Source organism: Nothoprocta perdicaria, unplaced genomic scaffold (genome assembly GCF_003342845.1).
Source record: "Nothoprocta perdicaria isolate Ctin4 unplaced genomic scaffold, notPer1 scaffold_283, whole genome shotgun sequence".
Taxonomy (NCBI): domain Eukaryota; kingdom Metazoa; phylum Chordata; class Aves; order Tinamiformes; family Tinamidae; genus Nothoprocta; species Nothoprocta perdicaria.
In genome coordinates, this window is record NW_020455514.1 from 720,151 (window position 1) to 737,216 (window position 17,066).

Here is a 17,066-nt window from a genome sequence, read left to right on the forward strand (position 1 = left end):
CTAGATGGGTGGGGGGCACCCTGGGCACCCCGACCTGCCCCATACCAGCTCGCTGGGGTCCCCGGTTGGATGTGGGGGTACAGTGGGACCCCAAGCCCTGCCACGCACCATCTCGCTGCAGCTCCCCAGATGTTCCCTGCAGCCCCTCCAGCTGTTGCCCCTCGCCCTGCCGCTCCTTGGGGACAGCGCCCGCCACGTCCCCATAGCGCCCCACAGCTCTGCCCCATAGGCGCCCCCCGGCCAGGCCCTGGGGGGGGCGGGCTGGGCAGCGGGGCCGACCCCCGGCCACGGGGCGGGCTGGGGAAGGGGCCGGGCAGCCGGGGGGCGGGCGCCGAGGGCGGGGACGGGGCGAGCGCCGGAGCGGAGCAGAAGCGGCGGCGACACCGGCGGCACCGGAGCCCACCCAGGACCCCCCCCAACCCCGGACCCGCCGCCACCACCGCCCGGGACGCAGAGACGAGGGCAGAGGCGCGCAGGTTTGTTGGATCATTTCACATGCTTTATTTCAGCAGTCAAAATAATTAAAAACACCTCAAATTATTTTATACATATACAAACTAGGTACAGACTCCTCGGACGCCCGGGCCCGTCCGCTTGGCCGGGAGATGGGCTCGCAAACGGGGTGGGTTCGGGTCCCCCCCASCCGGCTCCCCCCGCGGCGAGGGAGCGCGGGAAGAGCGAGGAAGAGGAAGGGCGGGAGGAAGGAGCCGGGGCGGCAGGAGGGGAGAGCGGCGGAGGAGCGGCGAGGAAGAAGAGGGATGCGGGGAGGAAGGGGAGACAGAGAGGAGAGGCACCTGCTTAACCTGGGCTGCGTCGCCTGCTTTTCGACCCCTGCCGAGGCTTTGTTTTTGGGGCTCTGCCTTGTGCTTTGGCTCCGCGCCTCGCTTTTAGGATGCGTGTGTGTAGGGGGAAAATAGCACCTTTGGAAAATTCACAAGTCGACCTGGGCAGCAAAGAGGGGGGGGGGAAATAAAATAAAAGGGAAAAAAATAACAGAATTCAACCCAAGACGCGCGTCTTTTCAGACGGTTCCTGTGTCTGTAGCACCAAGCGGTCCCGGGGCTGAGGCTGCGCGGTGAGACCGAAATAAAACCGAAGCAGAGGGGGGGAAATTAAAAAGGATGAGAATTTGGGGTGTAAAAAAAGGAGAGAGAAWAAAAGGAATTCCTGTGATTCCAGGTGGACCTTGAACAGAGTGGAGGGGAGGAAAATCAACATAGCAACAGAAAGGAGAGGGAAAAAAGAGACAAAACTTAGCACCTTTGCTGTGAATCTGGCAGGAAAGTCCCGGCACGGCTGAAAAACCCCAGACGAACCTAAAACTACTTGGAGGCAAAAAAAAAAAAAAAAAAAAAAAAGGCAAAAAAAACAGAAAAAAGGAAAAAAAAAAAAACCACAGCTGTGAGGTAGCCTTCCAGAAAAAGGAGAATTTACACTGAACGGTCCGGTTTTCTCTGCTCCAGGGATTTGGCTGCCGGGGTTTTTTGCCTCGGGGGGGCCCCGGGGCTCGTCTTTGTGGGGAGCGCTCGGCGCCGCATCCGGGCTCGCGGGTCCCCGGGGTTTGGTTGGGCTCTGAGTTATTTTTTTKGCTGCCTGAACAAACAAAACAGGGGAAAAAAAAAAAGAGGARGGGGAGAAAGCAAGTTACGAGTTAAACATCTTCCTTTCAGTGGTCTGTATCATATATATATGTTTTTAAAGGTAAAAACAGAGAAGTGCACGTAGCGGAGAGCCTGGCGGAGCAGGTGGGTTAGTTTGGGGGGGCCGGGGGCAGGCGGCACCGGCGGGTCCCTCCCTGCGGATGCACCGGGATCGAGGGCCAGAGACGCTCGGTGCRGGGCCAGAGATGGACCGGCACCGAGGAAGAGGAGGAGGAGGAGGTGAAGGAAGAGAGGAGAAGGGCAAGCAAGCGAACCCACTTCCTGGTTATTTGGTTTGAAAAGTCATTTATTTTTTATTTTTTATTTTTTTTTGGTTTAATGCTTTTTTAGGATTTTTTTTGTTTTTTATGGAAATGAAAATAGTTTGAGCGACGCTGGATAGAAAACGACACAAATTCAAGTCTATGTGAAATTTTCTCCTTTTTTGGCTGTTTTTTTTATGTTTTTTTTCTTTTTTTTTTTTTTTTATTATTATTATTTACTCTCTCCTGTACGCGTGGGGTTTCCGGTTTACAAGAAGCAGACGGGGCCGATGTCGATGCCGAATTCCTGGTCCGGAGCGCCAACGTCCATGGGGGCCACGTCGATGATGGGCAGGCGAGAGGTCTTTGTCGTCTTGTACTCGATGACTGTCTTGCCCCAGGCTCCCGTGTGACTCTGCCAGGGGGGAAGGGGACAGTCACGCTCGGGACTGTCACGGGGACCCCCCGTCCGATGTCCCCCGTGATGCCACCGCCACTCACCGTGCAGCCGTCCTCGGTGACGCCGTAGGTGAAGCGGCTGTTGCCCTCGGCGCGGATCTCGATCTCGTTGGAGCCCTGCAGCAGCAGGGCCTTCTTGAGGTTGCCGCTGTCGCGGTCCATGTAGGCGACGCTGTTCTTGCAGTGGTAGGTGACGTTCTGCGACGCCTCGGTGGACATCAGGCGCAGGAAGGTCAGCTGGATGGCCACGTCGGCCGGGTTGGAGCCCTCGCCGCCGTATTCGAACTGCGAGGGAGGAGGAGTTGGCTCAGGCGCTGCTTGCTCATTGCCACCGCAACCATCATCATCACAGGACCCTCATCGTCACCCCCATGGCCACCACGGACCATCATCGCCGCCGCCACCAGCATGGCCATGGCCACCAATGCGGCCCCGCGCTCACCTGGAAGCCGTCGCTCATCGTTTCGCCGAACCAGACGTGCTTCTTCTCCTTGGGGTTCTTGCTGACGTACCAGTTCTTCTGGGCGATGGTGGCCTGGGTTGGGTAGACACAGGTCTCTCCCGTCTCCATGTTGCAGAAGACCTTGATGGCGTCCAGGTTGCAGCCTTGGTTGGGGTCAATCCAGTACTCGCCTGCGGGGCACAGAAAGGGCCGTCAGCACCGGGAGCCGGTGGCGGTGGCCCGGGCCGGTGACGGGCACCGAGGGCACCCCACGGACCGCTCTTCCAGTCGCCGTGGCACATCTTGAGGTCGCGGCAGGTGCGCGCAGGGTTCTTGCGGGTGCCCTCGGGGCTGCGGATGTTCTCGATCTGCTGGCTCAGGCTCTTGAGGGTGGTGTCCACCTCCAGGTCGCGGTCGCGCATCACGTTGGCGTCGTCGGCGCGGTAGTAGCGCCCGCCGTCGTGCGCCTTCTCTTGGGGCGGCTGGGGCAGGAAGCTGAAGTCGAAGCCGCCGCTGGGGGGACCGGGAGGACCTGGGGGGCCGGGAGGCCCCGGGGGACCCTGGGGTGGGATGGAGAAGAGCGAGATGAGGCGCGGAGGCTCCGCGGGGACCGGGCAGCGGGCGAGCGGGGCTGCTACGTACGACGGGGCCGACGTCACCGGTGCGGCCGCGGGGACCGGGCGGGCCGATGGGGCCGGGGAGCCCGTTGAGACCGTCCTTGCCGGCGGCGCCGGCGGAGCCGGGGGGACCCTGCGTGGGGACGAGAGGAAGGGCTGAGCGCCCAGGGGACCCCGCCGGCACGGGGGGGCCCGGGCGCCTGCCACGGGGGCGTTACTCACTCGGGGACCGGCGGGACCAGAAGCACCAGAAGGTCCTTGTTCACCGGGTTGTCCCTGTGCGGAGCAAAGAGAGAGCCCATTGGCACCGCGTTCACCGCGGCCCGCGCGGGGCTGCTGCAGTGGCAGCTGTGTCCCCACGGGTGGCCTTGGCAGCACGAGCACCCTGGGGACCCAGATGTTGTCCCCACCCCGAGCTCTTTGGGGTGATGCTGCAAGCGGGCCACCCTGCGCAGGAGGCAGAGGGACTTACGGGAGGACCGGGGGGACCCTGGAGACCGGAGAAGCCTCTGTGACCCTTCATGCCTCTGTCACCTTGTTCACCAGTTTCGCCTTTGTCACCGCGGGGACCTTGTGGGCCCTGCAGGAGGAGGAGGAGGAGGAGGAAGAGGTGAGGTGCTGGGCACCGCGGGGCTGCGCCGGGCCGGGCGCTGCCCGGGTGCCCGCGGGGTTGTCACCGTTTGGGGACGCAGAAGTCGGACTTACAGCAGGACCGCGAGCACCAGCAGGACCAGGGGGGCCAGCGGGACCAGCAGGGCCCTAGAGCAGGGGGACAAAGGGCACGGGTCAGAGCACCCGCGGGCGCCTCCTTTGCAGCGGTGGGGACACTCGGGTCCCCAGGACGCCCGGGTCCCSTCGGCAGCGCCCGGAGGGGAAGCTCCCTCCAGCGGCGAGAGCCGGACCCAGGGCCGGGCTTGGATCCAGGCCGGCGGCCAGGACTCCTGGGCCCCTGCGGCGGGGCGGGGRGGGCAAATGCCCCCCTGCAGCCGGGGCAGGGCTGGGGCGAGCGGGCAGAGCGTCACTTACRGTCTCACCGCGGTCTCCGTTCTTGCCAGCAGGACCAACGGGGCCGGGGGCGCCGGGGGCACCAGGAGCACCAGGGGGGCCAGCAGGGCCGGTCTCACCACGGTCACCCTACGAGGAGGAGGAGGAGGAGGAAGCAGAGAGGTGTCGGCGTGCAGCCGCTCTCAGCCCCGCCATCCCCATCGCGCCGGCCCGTCCGAGGGCGCTCACCTTGGGACCGGCAGCACCGTCGCGCCCCGGGGCACCTTCGGCACCAGGAGCACCCTGCGGAGGAGCAAAGAGCCCTCGTTAGGGCGGGCGAGCGCTAACGAAGGCACCCTGACAGGCTCCGTCCCTCCTCGATGCTCATGGATGCCACGAGTTTGCACGTGCTCAGCAGGACCGTTCTGGCGCCGCCAAGCCCGAGCCCCCCRTGTCCCTGGGGGRAAGGGGACSGTCCCCTGTGTGCCACCGCTGCTCACCTCGCGTCCAGCTTCACCAGGGGGGCCAGCGAGCCCAGGGGGGCCCATGGGGCCGGGAGGACCGCGCTCGCCGGGGGAGCCAGAGGGACCTTGCTTGCCGGGTTCGCCCTGYGGAGCGGAGAGGAAGGCGCAGCGTTGGAGCAGAATCCCAGCGGGAAGACGCTCCCGCCGGGACCGAGGAGCTGGAGCCGTCGTTGAGCGAGCCGGAAGGCTGCAGGCTGCGCCCCGCGGGGGTCCCGGCGGCACCCGGGACGCCCCGGTGCCGCGTGCGGCGCCGCGTCACTCACCGACGGGCCGGGCAGGCCGGGRAAGCCGCGCTCGCCGCGCTGGCCGGGCAGGCCGACGACGCCGCGCTGGCCGGCGATACCTTGGGGCCCGGGAGTGCCGGGAGCGCCCTGCGGAGGGGGACACGCGGCTCAGGGTCCTGCTGGCGCCGCCGCGGCCCCGTCCCCAGCGTGGAGACGCCACGGCGCCGCGCCAGGCACGGCCGCACTTACGATGGGACCGTCGGCGCCAGGAGAGCCCTTCTCGCCGGGGGGGCCGGGGGGGCCGGCGGGGCCCGGCTCGCCGGGGCGCCCAGCGGGGCCGGTCTCACCGCGGGGTCCCTTGCCGCCTTCCTTGCCGCTGGGGCCGGGGGGGCCGGGGAGGCCGATGTTGCCCTGGGACGGGGGGAGAGCGGCTCAGTGGCCGGGCGCGAGGCCAGGGCCGCGCTCGGCGGCCCCCGCCGCGTGAAGGGAATCCAGGTGAGTCCCGCTGCCAAGTGGGACAGGGCCGGGAGCGCCTGGCGCTGCGCCCGGCTCCTCGGCGCCTGGAGCGCAGCCCTGGGCGCAGGGAGTGTCGTCGGAGCGTCGCCCGGCCGCCCCGCGCGCGCCCAGCCCCGGGGGCACTCACCGAGGGGCCGGGGGGACCGACTCTTCCAGCAGCACCAGGGAAGCCAGTAGCACCCTAGAAGGGAGGGAAGCGGTGTGAGGCCGTGCTCGGGAGCGGGTGCGGGCGCCCGCGGGGATGCGCCGGTGCTGTGTGCCAAGGCGGCCCCCTTGGGCGCAGGGCTCGCCTGGGTGCAATGCGCCCCTCGAGCACAGGGTGCCACGGGTGATGCCGCCGAGTCTCGCTCGCCCCTGGGACCTGCAGGGAGCCATCGGTCCAGGGGGAATTACTGCTAACTTGGGGGCATCGGGGCCAACTGTCCCCCTTGGGGACAGCTCTGCCTCCCCCGGCATGAAATGGCTGCAGGCCACACTGGGAATGCAGCGTCCTCCAGGGCCAAATCCCACCGGGAATCTGGCTGTCCGCTCCGGAGCTTCCAGCATCCCCCTCCGCGGTGCCCCCCGCCGCCATCCCCCGAGCCCCGTGCGGTACTTACAGGGGGTCCAGCGCTGCCACGAGCACCTTTGGGACCGGGAGCACCAACAGCACCCTGTGGAGCGGGAGCGGGGTGAGCGCCGAGGCCGCAACGTGGCCCGGGGGGCGCTGGGGGTCGGGGCGCTACTTACGGCAGGGCCAGGAGCACCAGTGGGGCCAGCGGGGCCGGGGGGACCCGCGTCACCCTTGGCTCCGGCGTCRCCAGTTTCGCCTTTAGCACCAGGCTGGCCGTCAGCGCCCTGCGAGAGCGGAGCGAGGTGAGGCCGGCCGCATCCCACGGGAGCGCATCCCGCCGGCTGCCGGGTAGCGCCGTCCCCCTCTCCGATGGGGGATCCCATCCCGTCAGCTCCCGGGTAGGACCGTCCCCCTCTCCCACGGAGCCGGAGTGGGAAGCGGGCGGCTACCCGCGCCTGGGGTGACTTACGGGAGGGCCAGCAAATCCAGCAGGACCAGGGGGGCCGGGCTCGCCGCGGTCTCCCTAGGAGAGAAGGCAAGAGCCGGGATGAGAGCCGGCTGGGAACGGGCTGCGCCGGGGGGACACGGGTGGCCAGACACTTACGGGAGCACCACGGGCACCGGTGGGACCAGCAGGGCCGGGGGGACCAGCTTCACCCTGGCGATGGGGAGAAGGGAAAATGGGTTAAAAGCTCTGGAAAGGAGGCACGGAGACGTGGCGGGTTGGAAGGAGCCTCCGCTGCGCGGCGTCCCTGCCCGGTGCCACCTCACCTTGTCACCAGGAGCACCAGCTGGGCCGGGGGGGCCGATGGGACCGGTGAGACCRCGGAGACCGTCTTTGCCGGGAGCACCGTCAGCACCTTTGGGACCGGGATCGCCCTGTGGGAGAGGAAGGCCACGGTGGCTTAGAGCTCATCATCATCCTCCCTGCGGCGCTCCGGCCCCTGCCGCTTCCAGCCGGGAGAGGCAGGAATCTCTCTCCGTCTCCGGAGGAAAGCCCCAGGCTGGCTCCCGGCCTCCGAGGGCTGGGATTGTGCAAGGACAYGAGTGGGACAAGGCGTCCAGCCGCCGAGGATGGAGAGAGGAGCAGGAGGATGCGGCACGGGGAGGGGGACCCGCGGGGACACCTACTCTGTCACCCTTGGCGCCTGGCAGGCCGGCAGCACCGCGTTCTCCGGGCATTCCCTGCAGACCGGGCGGCCCTTGGTTTCCAGGAGCACCAGGAGCACCAGCATCACCCTGGGAAGAGAGAGAACAATCCCGCGTTAGTGAGAGACCCGAGCAAGGCCTAAAATCCAGAGCAAACTGCAGGAAAAGCCTCCGCCAGCAGGGCCCCTTGCAGGTGGCCCTGCAAGTCCCGTGTCACCAGCTCCCAGCAAGAGTGGGGCACAGAGGAGCCCATGACCCCCCTTTTGGGCTGCTCTGGAGGAGCCACCAGCTGGGGACAACCCCCAGGATGGTCCCTACACCGGCTCCCACTGGGGTGGAGAGGGCAGCTCGCACCTACCTTAGCACCGTCGTTACCGGGAGCACCATTAGCACCGCGGGGACCCTGGGGACCRGGGGGACCTTGGACGCCGCGTTCGCCGGGGAAGCCCCTCTCGCCCTGCGGAAGGGAGGGAAGAGCCGGTTACGGAGGCGGYGGCGCGGAGGGCAGCTCGGAACGACGGCAAGCTGAGACGGGACTTACTCTGGCACCGGCGGGACCGGGAGCGCCGGCGTCTCCGGGGACACCCTGCGCGGGGAAGCAGAGGGATTTCGGCGTCAGCGCGGCGCGGAGGTGAGCGCCCAGTGAGCGCAGCGCCCACCACTCTCCTGCCACCCCAGCCCATCCTGGAGCTCCGGGGTATCCTTAGGGAAGGCCAGGGCCTCCGCAGCCTCCCGGAGCGATGGGAGGAGATGGGATCCCATGGGGACCCCCGGGAGGAGACGGGATCCCAYGGGGAGCCCAAAGGGAGGTGGAGGCCGCTCCGTGCTGCCTCCCAGCAAGGCCGGCGCGCTTGGAGGCTGCTCTCCCCCGGGAACGCAGCCAGGGTTTCCCTGGCTCGGGTGGACCAGGCAGGGTGCCCGGGGGCAACCTGGTGTCCCCATCAAGGGGACAAGGACGGGGAGCGAGGCGGGACAGCCCCCAGGCGATGCCCCCTACTCACCTGCTCGCCGGGCTTGCCAGCCTCGCCAGGGGGGCCAGCGGGGCCGGGCAGACCCTGCGGAGGAAGAGGAGGAGAGCAGAGAGGTTGTGAAGGCAGGTGGCAAGAGCTGGAGCGAGCACCCTGCCGTGGCGCGGGCACGGGGGGCTGTTGCTCACCTGGAAGCCGGGAGCGCCAGCGGGACCTTGTTCACCCCTTTCTCCAGCGGGACCCTGCAAAGACGAGGGCGGGCGGTTGGCTCCTCGTGCTGGTCCCCAGGGACCCCGCTCAGCTCCGCGTCGGGAAGGGCTTGTTCATACTCACGGTAGGGCCGGGGGGACCTTGGGCACCAGCTTCACCATCTTTGCCAGCAGCACCCTGAGGAAGAGGAGGAGAGGGGTGCTCAGAGCAGGGCTTGCTCACGGGGGAGCTTGGGGAAGGGTCTAAGGTGGGCAGACCTCCAGCAGCTTCTGGAGGGGCCCCCAAGCCATGAACCCATGGGATCACGGAAAGCTATCCCTAAGGATGCAGGAGGATGGAGCTTGGTGAATCCCCGAGCCACTCGGGGACGTGTCACCTCCTTGCAGAGCTTTTTGTCCCTGCTCCAGAGCCTCTGGCAGTGCCACACCTGACTCAGAGCCGCTGCAAGCTGCTCTTCTGGCCCTTTTTTTTCCATGGAGCCTTCCTAGGACCTCGCTCTGCCAGACCTAGGGCTCCCTGGCAAAGCCCAGCTTGGGGCTGGGCCCAGGGTGGAGTATGTTGGAGCGGGGTACGTTGGAGAGGGGTACGTTGGAACGGGGTACTTTGGAACGGGGTACCTTGGAGCCTTGGGGACAGGCGAATACTTACAACAGCACCAGGGGGACCGGGAGCTCCTCTCTCACCAGGTTTGCCGGGTTCACCCTAAAAACAGGCGAGCAGAATGAGACCAAAGCGGGACCGTGACTCCTCCAGCCTTCGTCCCCCTCAGCAGGACGTGGCTCCCCATTGCCCTCCCTGGGAACACGTCCCCTGAGCCACCCCTTCCCGCGGTGCCCATCCCGAGGGAGCCAGTGCGCCCCTCTGCATCCCAGGAGTGGTCCAGCTCATCCTTTGAGGACGAGCAAGCCCCAAGGTGGCCTTGGGCAGCATCGTCCCTTGTCACCGCGGGATGTGGCTCCTGCTGATACTCACTGCAGCGCCCTTGGGTCCAGGGAAACCCATGACACCAGCTTGGCCTCTGGCTCCGGGTGGGCCTGGGGGTCCGGGGCGGCCGTCTTGACCAGCGGGGCCCTATCGTGAGGGAAGCAGGAGCCCCGTTAGCCAAGCCCATGGTGAGACACCACGGTGGGGAGGAAGGAGAAGGGGCATCATCCTGGTGTCACTTACAGGGGGACCGGTCTTGCCATCAGGACCGGGGCTTCCAGGGCTTCCAGTCAGACCCTAGAAGACAGCAAATATGGGTTAGGGCATCAGGCTGCCTCTGCGGGCAACAAGGAGCAGGCTGCTCCCTGCAGAACTCGAGTGATTTAGCACCCCTGGACATGGCTTGCTCCATGGAAAGAGCTCTGGAGCTTCCCTGCTGCGCCTGGGGCAGGGCCAGCAGCGGCCACGGCCGTGTCGACGTGGCTTGGTGCTGCCGGCCTGCCAAGCGCTCCGGGCGGCCCTCGCCCGAGCCCCGCGGCCCTCCGCGCGCTCACCTTGGCACCAGGGAGACCAGGTTCCCCAGGGCGTCCAGCTTCACCGGGAGATCCTTTGGGACCAACGGCGCCGGGGGAGCCGCGCTCACCAGGGGGACCCTAGGGAGGGACGGCAGAGCAGACACGGCTTACTCCAGGTGGGGGGTATGGAGCAAGGGATGGGAGCCACGGCAAGGGAGGAAGCAAGGGTGGAGAACCAGGGATGGGAGCCACGGCAAGGGAGGAAGCAAGGGTGGAGAACCAGCCTCGGGATCGAGTGGCCTGGAGCAGGGCGGGGGGCAAGATGACAAAGCCATCGCGTCCCCACCGCCCCATTCAGGACACATCTTTTCCATACAGGTTGGGTTTTGGTACCTACCTTGGGACCAGCGATGCCATCAGCACCAGGGAAGCCACGGCTGCCAGGAGCACCCTGCGAAGGACACAAGAGCGGTCAGTGTGGCGTGAAGGGCACGTGGGGTGGCCGGGGACCCTCGGGCTGCTGGAAATGGGAATGAACTCCAGGGAAGGGGGCAGCTTCAGAGGACTTGGGAGTTCCGGGGAAAGCTGCTCCRATGAGGACTTCAGGAACAGCCCTCAGTGCTTGTGAGATGCTCCAGTGGAGATCTCAAGCACAGGGATCTCCATGAGATGTGGAATGAGGGTGCTGGAAGAGATGGGAATTCCAGGTGGGAATTTCACCATCCCGATGCTTGGTTTAGGAGGTGTCTAGCTCTCTGACAGCAGAAGCCCGGAGCGCCCAGGAGATGGAGCCCCTGGGCAAGAGCTCTGGGGACAGGAGGCAAACTGGATCATGGAGGAAGAGGGATGGGAATGGGACGGACTGGGGAGAGCTCCTACTTACACGTTCACCAGCGGGGCCGGGCAGCCCAGCGGGGCCGGGCTCACCACGGGCTCCTCTCTTGCCTTCTTCACCAGCTGGACCAGGGGGACCTTGGACACCAGCAGGGCCCTGGAGAAGGGGGCAGAGGTGTGAGGGTCCGCAGGGCGTGTGGCACGAGGCTGGGCTCTAATCTGCCAGCAGGAGCCAGGGGGGCTGTGAAGGGGTCACTTACGGGCTCGCCTTTTGCACCAGTGTCTCCTTTGTTGCCTGGAGCACCRGGTTCACCCTGGACGTGGAAGGAGAAAAGAAGAAGAGCTTTTTAATGCCAGGTTCGTAAGTAGAGAGAGCCATGAGCCTCATCCTGTTGGGGTCCTCACAAGGGGAGATGTTCAACATCTCCCAAGGAGCCTTCAGTCCCCCCAGCACCCAGGGCTGGAGATGATGGAGTTGCCAGAGGGAAACATCTCCAGGTAGGGCAACTGGGGCGGAGGAAGGGGCTCAAAGCCRGAGAGAGGGCGGGAGGCTCCTGCTTGGGAAGCGGCCGCAGCAGCCACAGAGCAGGAATCAGGGCTCAGTGCTCAGCATCCCTGCCCGGCCTCGCAAGGGGAAGGAGGCCCCTCCGAAGCAAGGTGGAGAAGGACAACGACACTTACGCTGTTACCCTTGGGACCAGGGGCACCGCTGGGACCCTGAGGTCCAGAGGGACCACGAGCACCGGGGAAGCCAGGAGCACCAGCAATGCCAGGAGCACCCTAAAAAGGGTAGAAGAGATGGTGAGGGAGCTGCACGGACTTGGGTCCTAACAGCCGTGAGCAAAGACGGCATGGAGATGGATACTCACAGTTGCGCCTTTGGCACCAGGTTGACCATCAGCACCAGGGTTGCCCTGAAGAGGAGGAAAACGAAGACGGAGGTTATCCCAGGGCTATCGGGATGCAACATCAATGGGAACGAGCCGTTGGATGCCACTTACAGCAGGACCAGCAGCACCAGCAGGGCCAGGAGGACCAGGCTCACCACGTGCACCTTGAGGGCCTTCGCTACCCCGAGCGCCCTGGGGACCAGTTTCACCCTGGAGAGGAAGAGGAGGAAGAAGAAGCCATGAGCACGTGTGCTACTGTGAGACTTCCTTACATTCCTGGCCTTTCAGGACCTCCACCTCTCTTCCCAGTGGAGCTTGGCTATGGGAAAAGGGATGAATTCCATGTTCTTTTGTAGCCTGGTTTTCCACAGAGCCCTATGGCCTGGAGAGACATCTGAGCCCCATAAACCGCTCAGAGATCGAGCTGGAAAGTCCTTCACCTCCACTGCAGATGAGAAGTGCAGCCACTTTGGCTGCAGACGCGCCTGGCACCAAGCACGGATGGACCCGTAACAGTCTGGGCAAGGTTCAGCTCTGCTCTCTAAGTTTTCAGGCCACATGGGAAACCCATTTGACACTCAATCCTTTCTCCTCCCTTCTCCCTGCTTCCACCAGCTTTTCGGCCTCTCTGCCAAGCCCTCGAGATCTAGAGGTCCCACCTAAGAGAAGAGGGTCAAGCAGCTCCCTACCTTCGCACCAGCAGCACCGGGGAAGCCAGGGGGACCAGCTGGGCCAGTTGGACCCTGTAGCAGAGAGAGGGAGAGAGAGGGGGCATGTGTCAGAGAAGCAATTCCAGTGCACATCTGGAGCTGGCGGGTTTTCTGGGCAGCAGAGCCCTGGCCTCCAGCCAGGATTTCCAAGCTGTGGTCATGGAGCTGAGCTGTGCTTTGGAGTTGGCCAACAAAGAYGAGTTGGAAGGGGCTCTCCCATGCAGGAGTGAGCGAGGCCCCTCCAGGGAAGCCAATGAGGCTCCGGCTAAGGCCAGTTGCTCCAGGAGAGCAGTGTTACCTACCGGGGGACCAGCAGCGCCGGTGGCACCGTCGTTACCGCGAGCACCCTGTAGGCAAGGAGGGAGAGGAGGCTCCCGTCAGCCGTGGTGGCACCAGCCGTGGCTCCTGAGCAAGCCCTGCTTGCCAAGGCCGGGCAGCCCATGGAGGGATGCTCGGGGTGCACGAGGGATACTCACAGCAGGGCCAGAGGGACCAGGGCGGCCTCTCTCACCGGGAAGACCACGAGGACCCTGCGGAGGAGAGCAGACACGTGTCATCAGGAGGGCTTCCTTCGTCACAGGCCTTCTCCCAGCCCTTCCGCCCCTGCCCGCCCTGCGTGGACGTCTCGATGGACCTGCCTCCCTGCCCCAAATCTCCAAAGATTGGACAATCCAAAGATTTGGACAATCTTCAAGGATTGTCCCGGGGCATCGCTGGAGAAGCAGGTCTAGAGGACAAGCTATTCCCCTGCCACCTTCTCGCCCACCACACAGGTCCCTTTGCTCATCAGGGCTGGATTTCTCCCTTCAAGCTTTTCTTGCTCTCGCTTTGAGGTTGGCTGGGAAGAAGAGACCTCCACTCACCATTTGTCCGGGAGCGCCGTTCTCACCAGGGCTACCAGGCTCACCCTAGGGACAAGGGCRAAAAAAATCAGTGATTTCCAAAGGAAATGAAGGAGAGAGAAGTTTGGAGAGAGGGCAAAACGCCCTTGTAGGGGCAGTTCCTCACCTTGGGGCCAGCTGGACCAGGTTCGCCCTTGGCACCATCCAGACCACTGAAACCCTGGAGTGTAGGAGAGAGAAGAGTGAGGGTCAGGAGAAGATCTCGCTGCCTTGGTCAGGGTCAGCATTTGGGTCTAAGAGGGGTTCCAGCCCCTTGCGCCGTGAAGGGCGCGGAGGACAACTGGGTGCTCTTGCAGCCCATGATGCTCCCCTGCCCCACATGCCCACAGGCTCCTGATGGAGTTGGGCGGGTTRGAAGCCACCTGAGGCCTTCAAGAACTTCTAGATCTTAACAGTAACCAAGGACCAACTCACTCTGTGACCCTTCATGCCTGGCAGGCCAGCAGTTCCGGGGAGACCACGTGCACCCTAGGAGATAAAGACAGAGAGTGACCCGAGAGGCCCATGGAGAGGCCCATGCAAGGGTTGCTGTCCTCTGCCCGCTTGTTCCCACCTCCCAGAGAGCAGCTCCTGGGCACATCCTTGCTCCCAGGCTTTGCCATCAGCCACGCCAGGCCCAGCCAGACCATGCATGGATCAACAGGACGTTTTCTGCCAGCAGGGACCAACACAGTGGCCGTGACCTGCTCACAGATRCCCATGGAGGAGGAAGCCACCATCTCCCGAGCATGGTAGACCCTGGAGACATCTTACCTGGGGTCCAGGAGGTCCGCGCTCACCGGGACGGCCGGGCTTTCCAGCTTCACCCTAAGAGAAGGCAAGGAGAAGGACAATTCGTTGGAGGTTGATCCTGAACCACGTGCCCCTGCTCGCCTGAAGACCTTGAATCCACTGGCCCAGCACTGCTAGGGACTTGAGGCCCCAAAACCAGTGAGAGRAGATCCTATCGTCCCCGCAGGACATGGGATCTTGCAGCAGCTACTCACATCATCTCCATTCTTGCCAGGGGGGCCAGCTGGACCACGGGGACCCATGGGACCCTAGAAGAGATAGGGGCGATCAGGGTGAGGACTTGGCCCCTGAGCAAGGCTTCCCCACCACCCTCCCAGCAGGCTGGGTGTTCCCAGGCCCAGGCAGTGCCATTCCCACCGCTCCTGGCCCGGAGCCGAGACAGCTCCAGCTGGAGAAKCCCTCAAGCGGTGAAGGAGGGAATGGCAAGAGCGAAGCCAAGGCTTGGCCTGGGAAAACTCCGTAATCCATCCCAGACTGACAGGATATGAGGAAGAAGGAGAAGATCAGCAGGACTTACAGAAGCACCAGGCTCTCCAGGCTCACCAGGGGGACCTTGGAAACCTTGAGGGCCCTACAAAGAGGAGAAAAAAAGGGGAAAAACTGGTTAGAAAGCGAGCAGCACGGTCTGGGGACGTTGCCCCCCAGGTGACGGTGGTCCCCAGGTGGGGCGGAGTGGACGCTGTGCCAGGTGGGTGCTGTCACCTGTCCCCAGCGCCAGGAAAGGGTGGGAGCCACCGCCTGGCCTGGCGCCCTCCCGCCCCGTCCCTGCCCCTCCATGGGGGGTTTCTCCCAGCGCGGAGCCCAAGGGGCTCTCAGGGCTGGACCCGCGGGGCTGCAGGTGGAGGGCAGGGGTCCGGATCCGCACCGGAGACGACAGATACTCACGGGAGCGCCAGGAGGGCCGGGGAGACCGCGGGGACCAGCTGGACCCTAGGAAGGGAGCAAAGGGAGCGTGAGCGCCGCTCTTCCCACGACATCCCACCCCGCTCCCGCTCGGCAGCCCGGGAACGGCTCCCGCGCCGCCGCTTCTCCCCTCCTTTTACAACATTCCCACCTCCTCCCTGCCGGCAGCAGCGTGCCGGCTGCCCCCGGGATGCTCCTTGGGAAAGCGGGGGGCCCTGGGGGCTGCTCACCATGGGTCCGGGCACRGGCATGCCGCCGGCTTTCTCGTCGTATCCGTAGGACATTTGAGGAGCGAAGTTCTGCGGGAAGGGATTGGTGCGTGAGCGGGGAGGGCAGCGGGGCGCAGCAGGGGACCCCCGTGTCCCCTACGCAGGTCCCCAACTCACCCCGCCGAGGCCGGGGGGGCCAGGAGGGCCGGGGGGTCCCGGGAGGCCGGGCTGTCCGGGGATGCCATCTCTGCCAGGGGGGCCGGGGAGTCCCTGTGGAGAGAGCAGGGATTAGGATGCTCCAGGATGCTCCGTGGGGCAGCCCGGATGGGCCCCGGAGCCGCGCGGCGGGTGCGTGCCRGAGCAGCACCGGGATACGCACCCTGTCTCCTCTGGGGCCGGTGTCTCCCTTAGGACCCTGGCGGGGAGAGAGGAGAGGCAGGTGGTGAGAAACGGGCGGAGAAAATAAGGAAAAATAAGGAAATAACCCTCGAGGCGAGAGCTTGGCGCGGGGCAGCGCTGCGGGGGCTCACCTCTACTCCCGCGGTGTCCGGGTAGGAAGGGGAGGCTGGGGAGAAAGGAGAAGGGTCAGACGGGGGAGAGCCCCCCTGCTCGCTGTCCCCATCCCGTCCCGCCGCGCCGGGATGTCCCCGTGCCGGATGCGGAGCGGGGGGACGAGGCGGCGGGCGCAGGGTCCCCGCGGGCGGGAGGTACCGTGGCTTTCGGGGCAGATGGGGCAGCATTCTCCGAAGGGGATCTCGGCGTTGGGGCAGTCGGAGGTGTCCTCGCAGATCACCTCGTCGCACAGGATGTTGCCGCTGTCGCACACGCAGATCTGGCAGGGCTCGGGTTTCCACACGTCCTTGTCATTGTACATTAGTCCATCCTGTACGCAGCTCCCGGTTTGGACTGGGAGGYGGGGGGAAAGCGGGAGCCGAGTGAGATGCTGAGATTTACGCTCCCGCCGGGGCGCCTGGCGATTCCGACGCGTCCTTTCTGCTCTCCGCTCCCCCCTGCTCTCCCCTCCTCTTTTCCCCCCTCTCCTGGAGCTTTTCTCCCTTCATCTGGTTCTCATCAGCCCGTCGCGGTGACACAGGAAAAGCAGCGCCGCAATAAACTCTTCCCACTTACTTTGGAATTTAAACAAAACCTCCAGCCAGGGCTTACGTCCGACCGCAGCGCCGGCCCGCGGGAGCCGCGGCCAAGGCAAATAGCCCCCCGTGCGGGGCCGGGGGCTCGGCGGGGAGGCCCGGAGCCGCTGCTAGGGAGGGATGCAGGGATCCGCGGTGGATGCAGGGAATGGGAATGGGGTAAGTGGGGCTGGATGAGCAGCGAGTGAGGATGAGGGGGAGCGGGGGCCAGGCGGGCTGGCTCCGTGGCTTGGGTTGAAATGGGATCCAGGCGGATCCGGAGCTGGGACTGGATCGGTCCGGATCCGGATCAGCCGTGCCGCCCGGCCAGGGAAGCGGCTGGAGGCAGGCGGGGGAAGCGGGAGCGCAGGGCAGGGCGCCAGGGCCATGGGCTGGCCCCGAGCGAGCAGGGGGGGGCGCAAGCCAGCCCCATCCCGCCCGCCCTTGCCCTGCTCTGCTTCGCTGGGAAACTCCAAAAAAAAATTCAAAAAATCCCAAAAATGACCAAATGGGGAGAGCGCTGCAGGCTGCAGGGCCCCAGGGACCGCGGGGGTCCCGGCGGGGCGGCTGTGCCCCCCGGCCCGGCACCCCCGGGGGCTGCATCCCCTGGTGGAGGGGGGCCGTGCAACGTCTAGACAGCCCCAGCTTTACGGGCTGCTAAAACATTTTCCTTATGAATCATCCACGGCTTTTTTTTTTTTTTTTTTTTCA

General features: G+C 65.2%; 1 protein-coding gene across 1 annotated transcript in view; it reads right to left on the reverse strand.

Moving 5' to 3' along the window:
- Positions 1-1,982: 1,982 nt before the first annotated feature.
- COL1A1 (collagen type I alpha 1 chain) overlaps positions 1,983-17,066 on the reverse strand; it is a 15,731-nt gene continuing 647 nt past the window's right edge. The window contains exons 2-51 of the mRNA XM_026041364.1: positions 15,940-16,134; positions 15,759-15,793; positions 15,608-15,643; positions 15,406-15,498; positions 15,250-15,318; positions 15,002-15,046; positions 14,634-14,687; positions 14,311-14,364; positions 14,078-14,131; positions 13,739-13,792; positions 13,431-13,484; positions 13,286-13,330; positions 12,899-12,952; positions 12,725-12,769; positions 12,402-12,455; positions 11,824-11,922; positions 11,692-11,736; positions 11,504-11,602; positions 11,083-11,136; positions 10,872-10,979; positions 10,386-10,439; positions 10,028-10,126; positions 9,717-9,770; positions 9,522-9,620; positions 9,198-9,251; positions 8,673-8,726; positions 8,528-8,581; positions 8,373-8,426; positions 7,913-7,957; positions 7,730-7,828; positions 7,354-7,461; positions 6,994-7,101; positions 6,827-6,880; positions 6,692-6,745; positions 6,399-6,506; positions 6,269-6,322; positions 5,797-5,850; positions 5,403-5,564; positions 5,193-5,300; positions 4,906-5,013; positions 4,655-4,708; positions 4,448-4,555; positions 4,127-4,180; positions 3,894-4,001; positions 3,644-3,697; positions 3,447-3,554; positions 3,082-3,364; positions 2,805-2,995; positions 2,405-2,647; positions 1,983-2,318 (exon numbers count right to left, since the gene is read on the reverse strand). Coding sequence (XP_025897149.1) covers positions 2,172-2,318; positions 2,405-2,647; positions 2,805-2,995; positions 3,082-3,364; positions 3,447-3,554; positions 3,644-3,697; positions 3,894-4,001; positions 4,127-4,180; positions 4,448-4,555; positions 4,655-4,708; positions 4,906-5,013; positions 5,193-5,300; positions 5,403-5,564; positions 5,797-5,850; positions 6,269-6,322; positions 6,399-6,506; positions 6,692-6,745; positions 6,827-6,880; positions 6,994-7,101; positions 7,354-7,461; positions 7,730-7,828; positions 7,913-7,957; positions 8,373-8,426; positions 8,528-8,581; positions 8,673-8,726; positions 9,198-9,251; positions 9,522-9,620; positions 9,717-9,770; positions 10,028-10,126; positions 10,386-10,439; positions 10,872-10,979; positions 11,083-11,136; positions 11,504-11,602; positions 11,692-11,736; positions 11,824-11,922; positions 12,402-12,455; positions 12,725-12,769; positions 12,899-12,952; positions 13,286-13,330; positions 13,431-13,484; positions 13,739-13,792; positions 14,078-14,131; positions 14,311-14,364; positions 14,634-14,687; positions 15,002-15,046; positions 15,250-15,318; positions 15,406-15,498; positions 15,608-15,643; positions 15,759-15,793; positions 15,940-16,134 — 4,280 coding nt within the window. The 3' untranslated portion in view covers positions 1,983-2,171. The remainder of the gene's footprint in view (positions 2,319-2,404; positions 2,648-2,804; positions 2,996-3,081; positions 3,365-3,446; positions 3,555-3,643; positions 3,698-3,893; positions 4,002-4,126; positions 4,181-4,447; positions 4,556-4,654; positions 4,709-4,905; positions 5,014-5,192; positions 5,301-5,402; positions 5,565-5,796; positions 5,851-6,268; positions 6,323-6,398; positions 6,507-6,691; positions 6,746-6,826; positions 6,881-6,993; positions 7,102-7,353; positions 7,462-7,729; positions 7,829-7,912; positions 7,958-8,372; positions 8,427-8,527; positions 8,582-8,672; positions 8,727-9,197; positions 9,252-9,521; positions 9,621-9,716; positions 9,771-10,027; positions 10,127-10,385; positions 10,440-10,871; positions 10,980-11,082; positions 11,137-11,503; positions 11,603-11,691; positions 11,737-11,823; positions 11,923-12,401; positions 12,456-12,724; positions 12,770-12,898; positions 12,953-13,285; positions 13,331-13,430; positions 13,485-13,738; positions 13,793-14,077; positions 14,132-14,310; positions 14,365-14,633; positions 14,688-15,001; positions 15,047-15,249; positions 15,319-15,405; positions 15,499-15,607; positions 15,644-15,758; positions 15,794-15,939; positions 16,135-17,066) is intronic.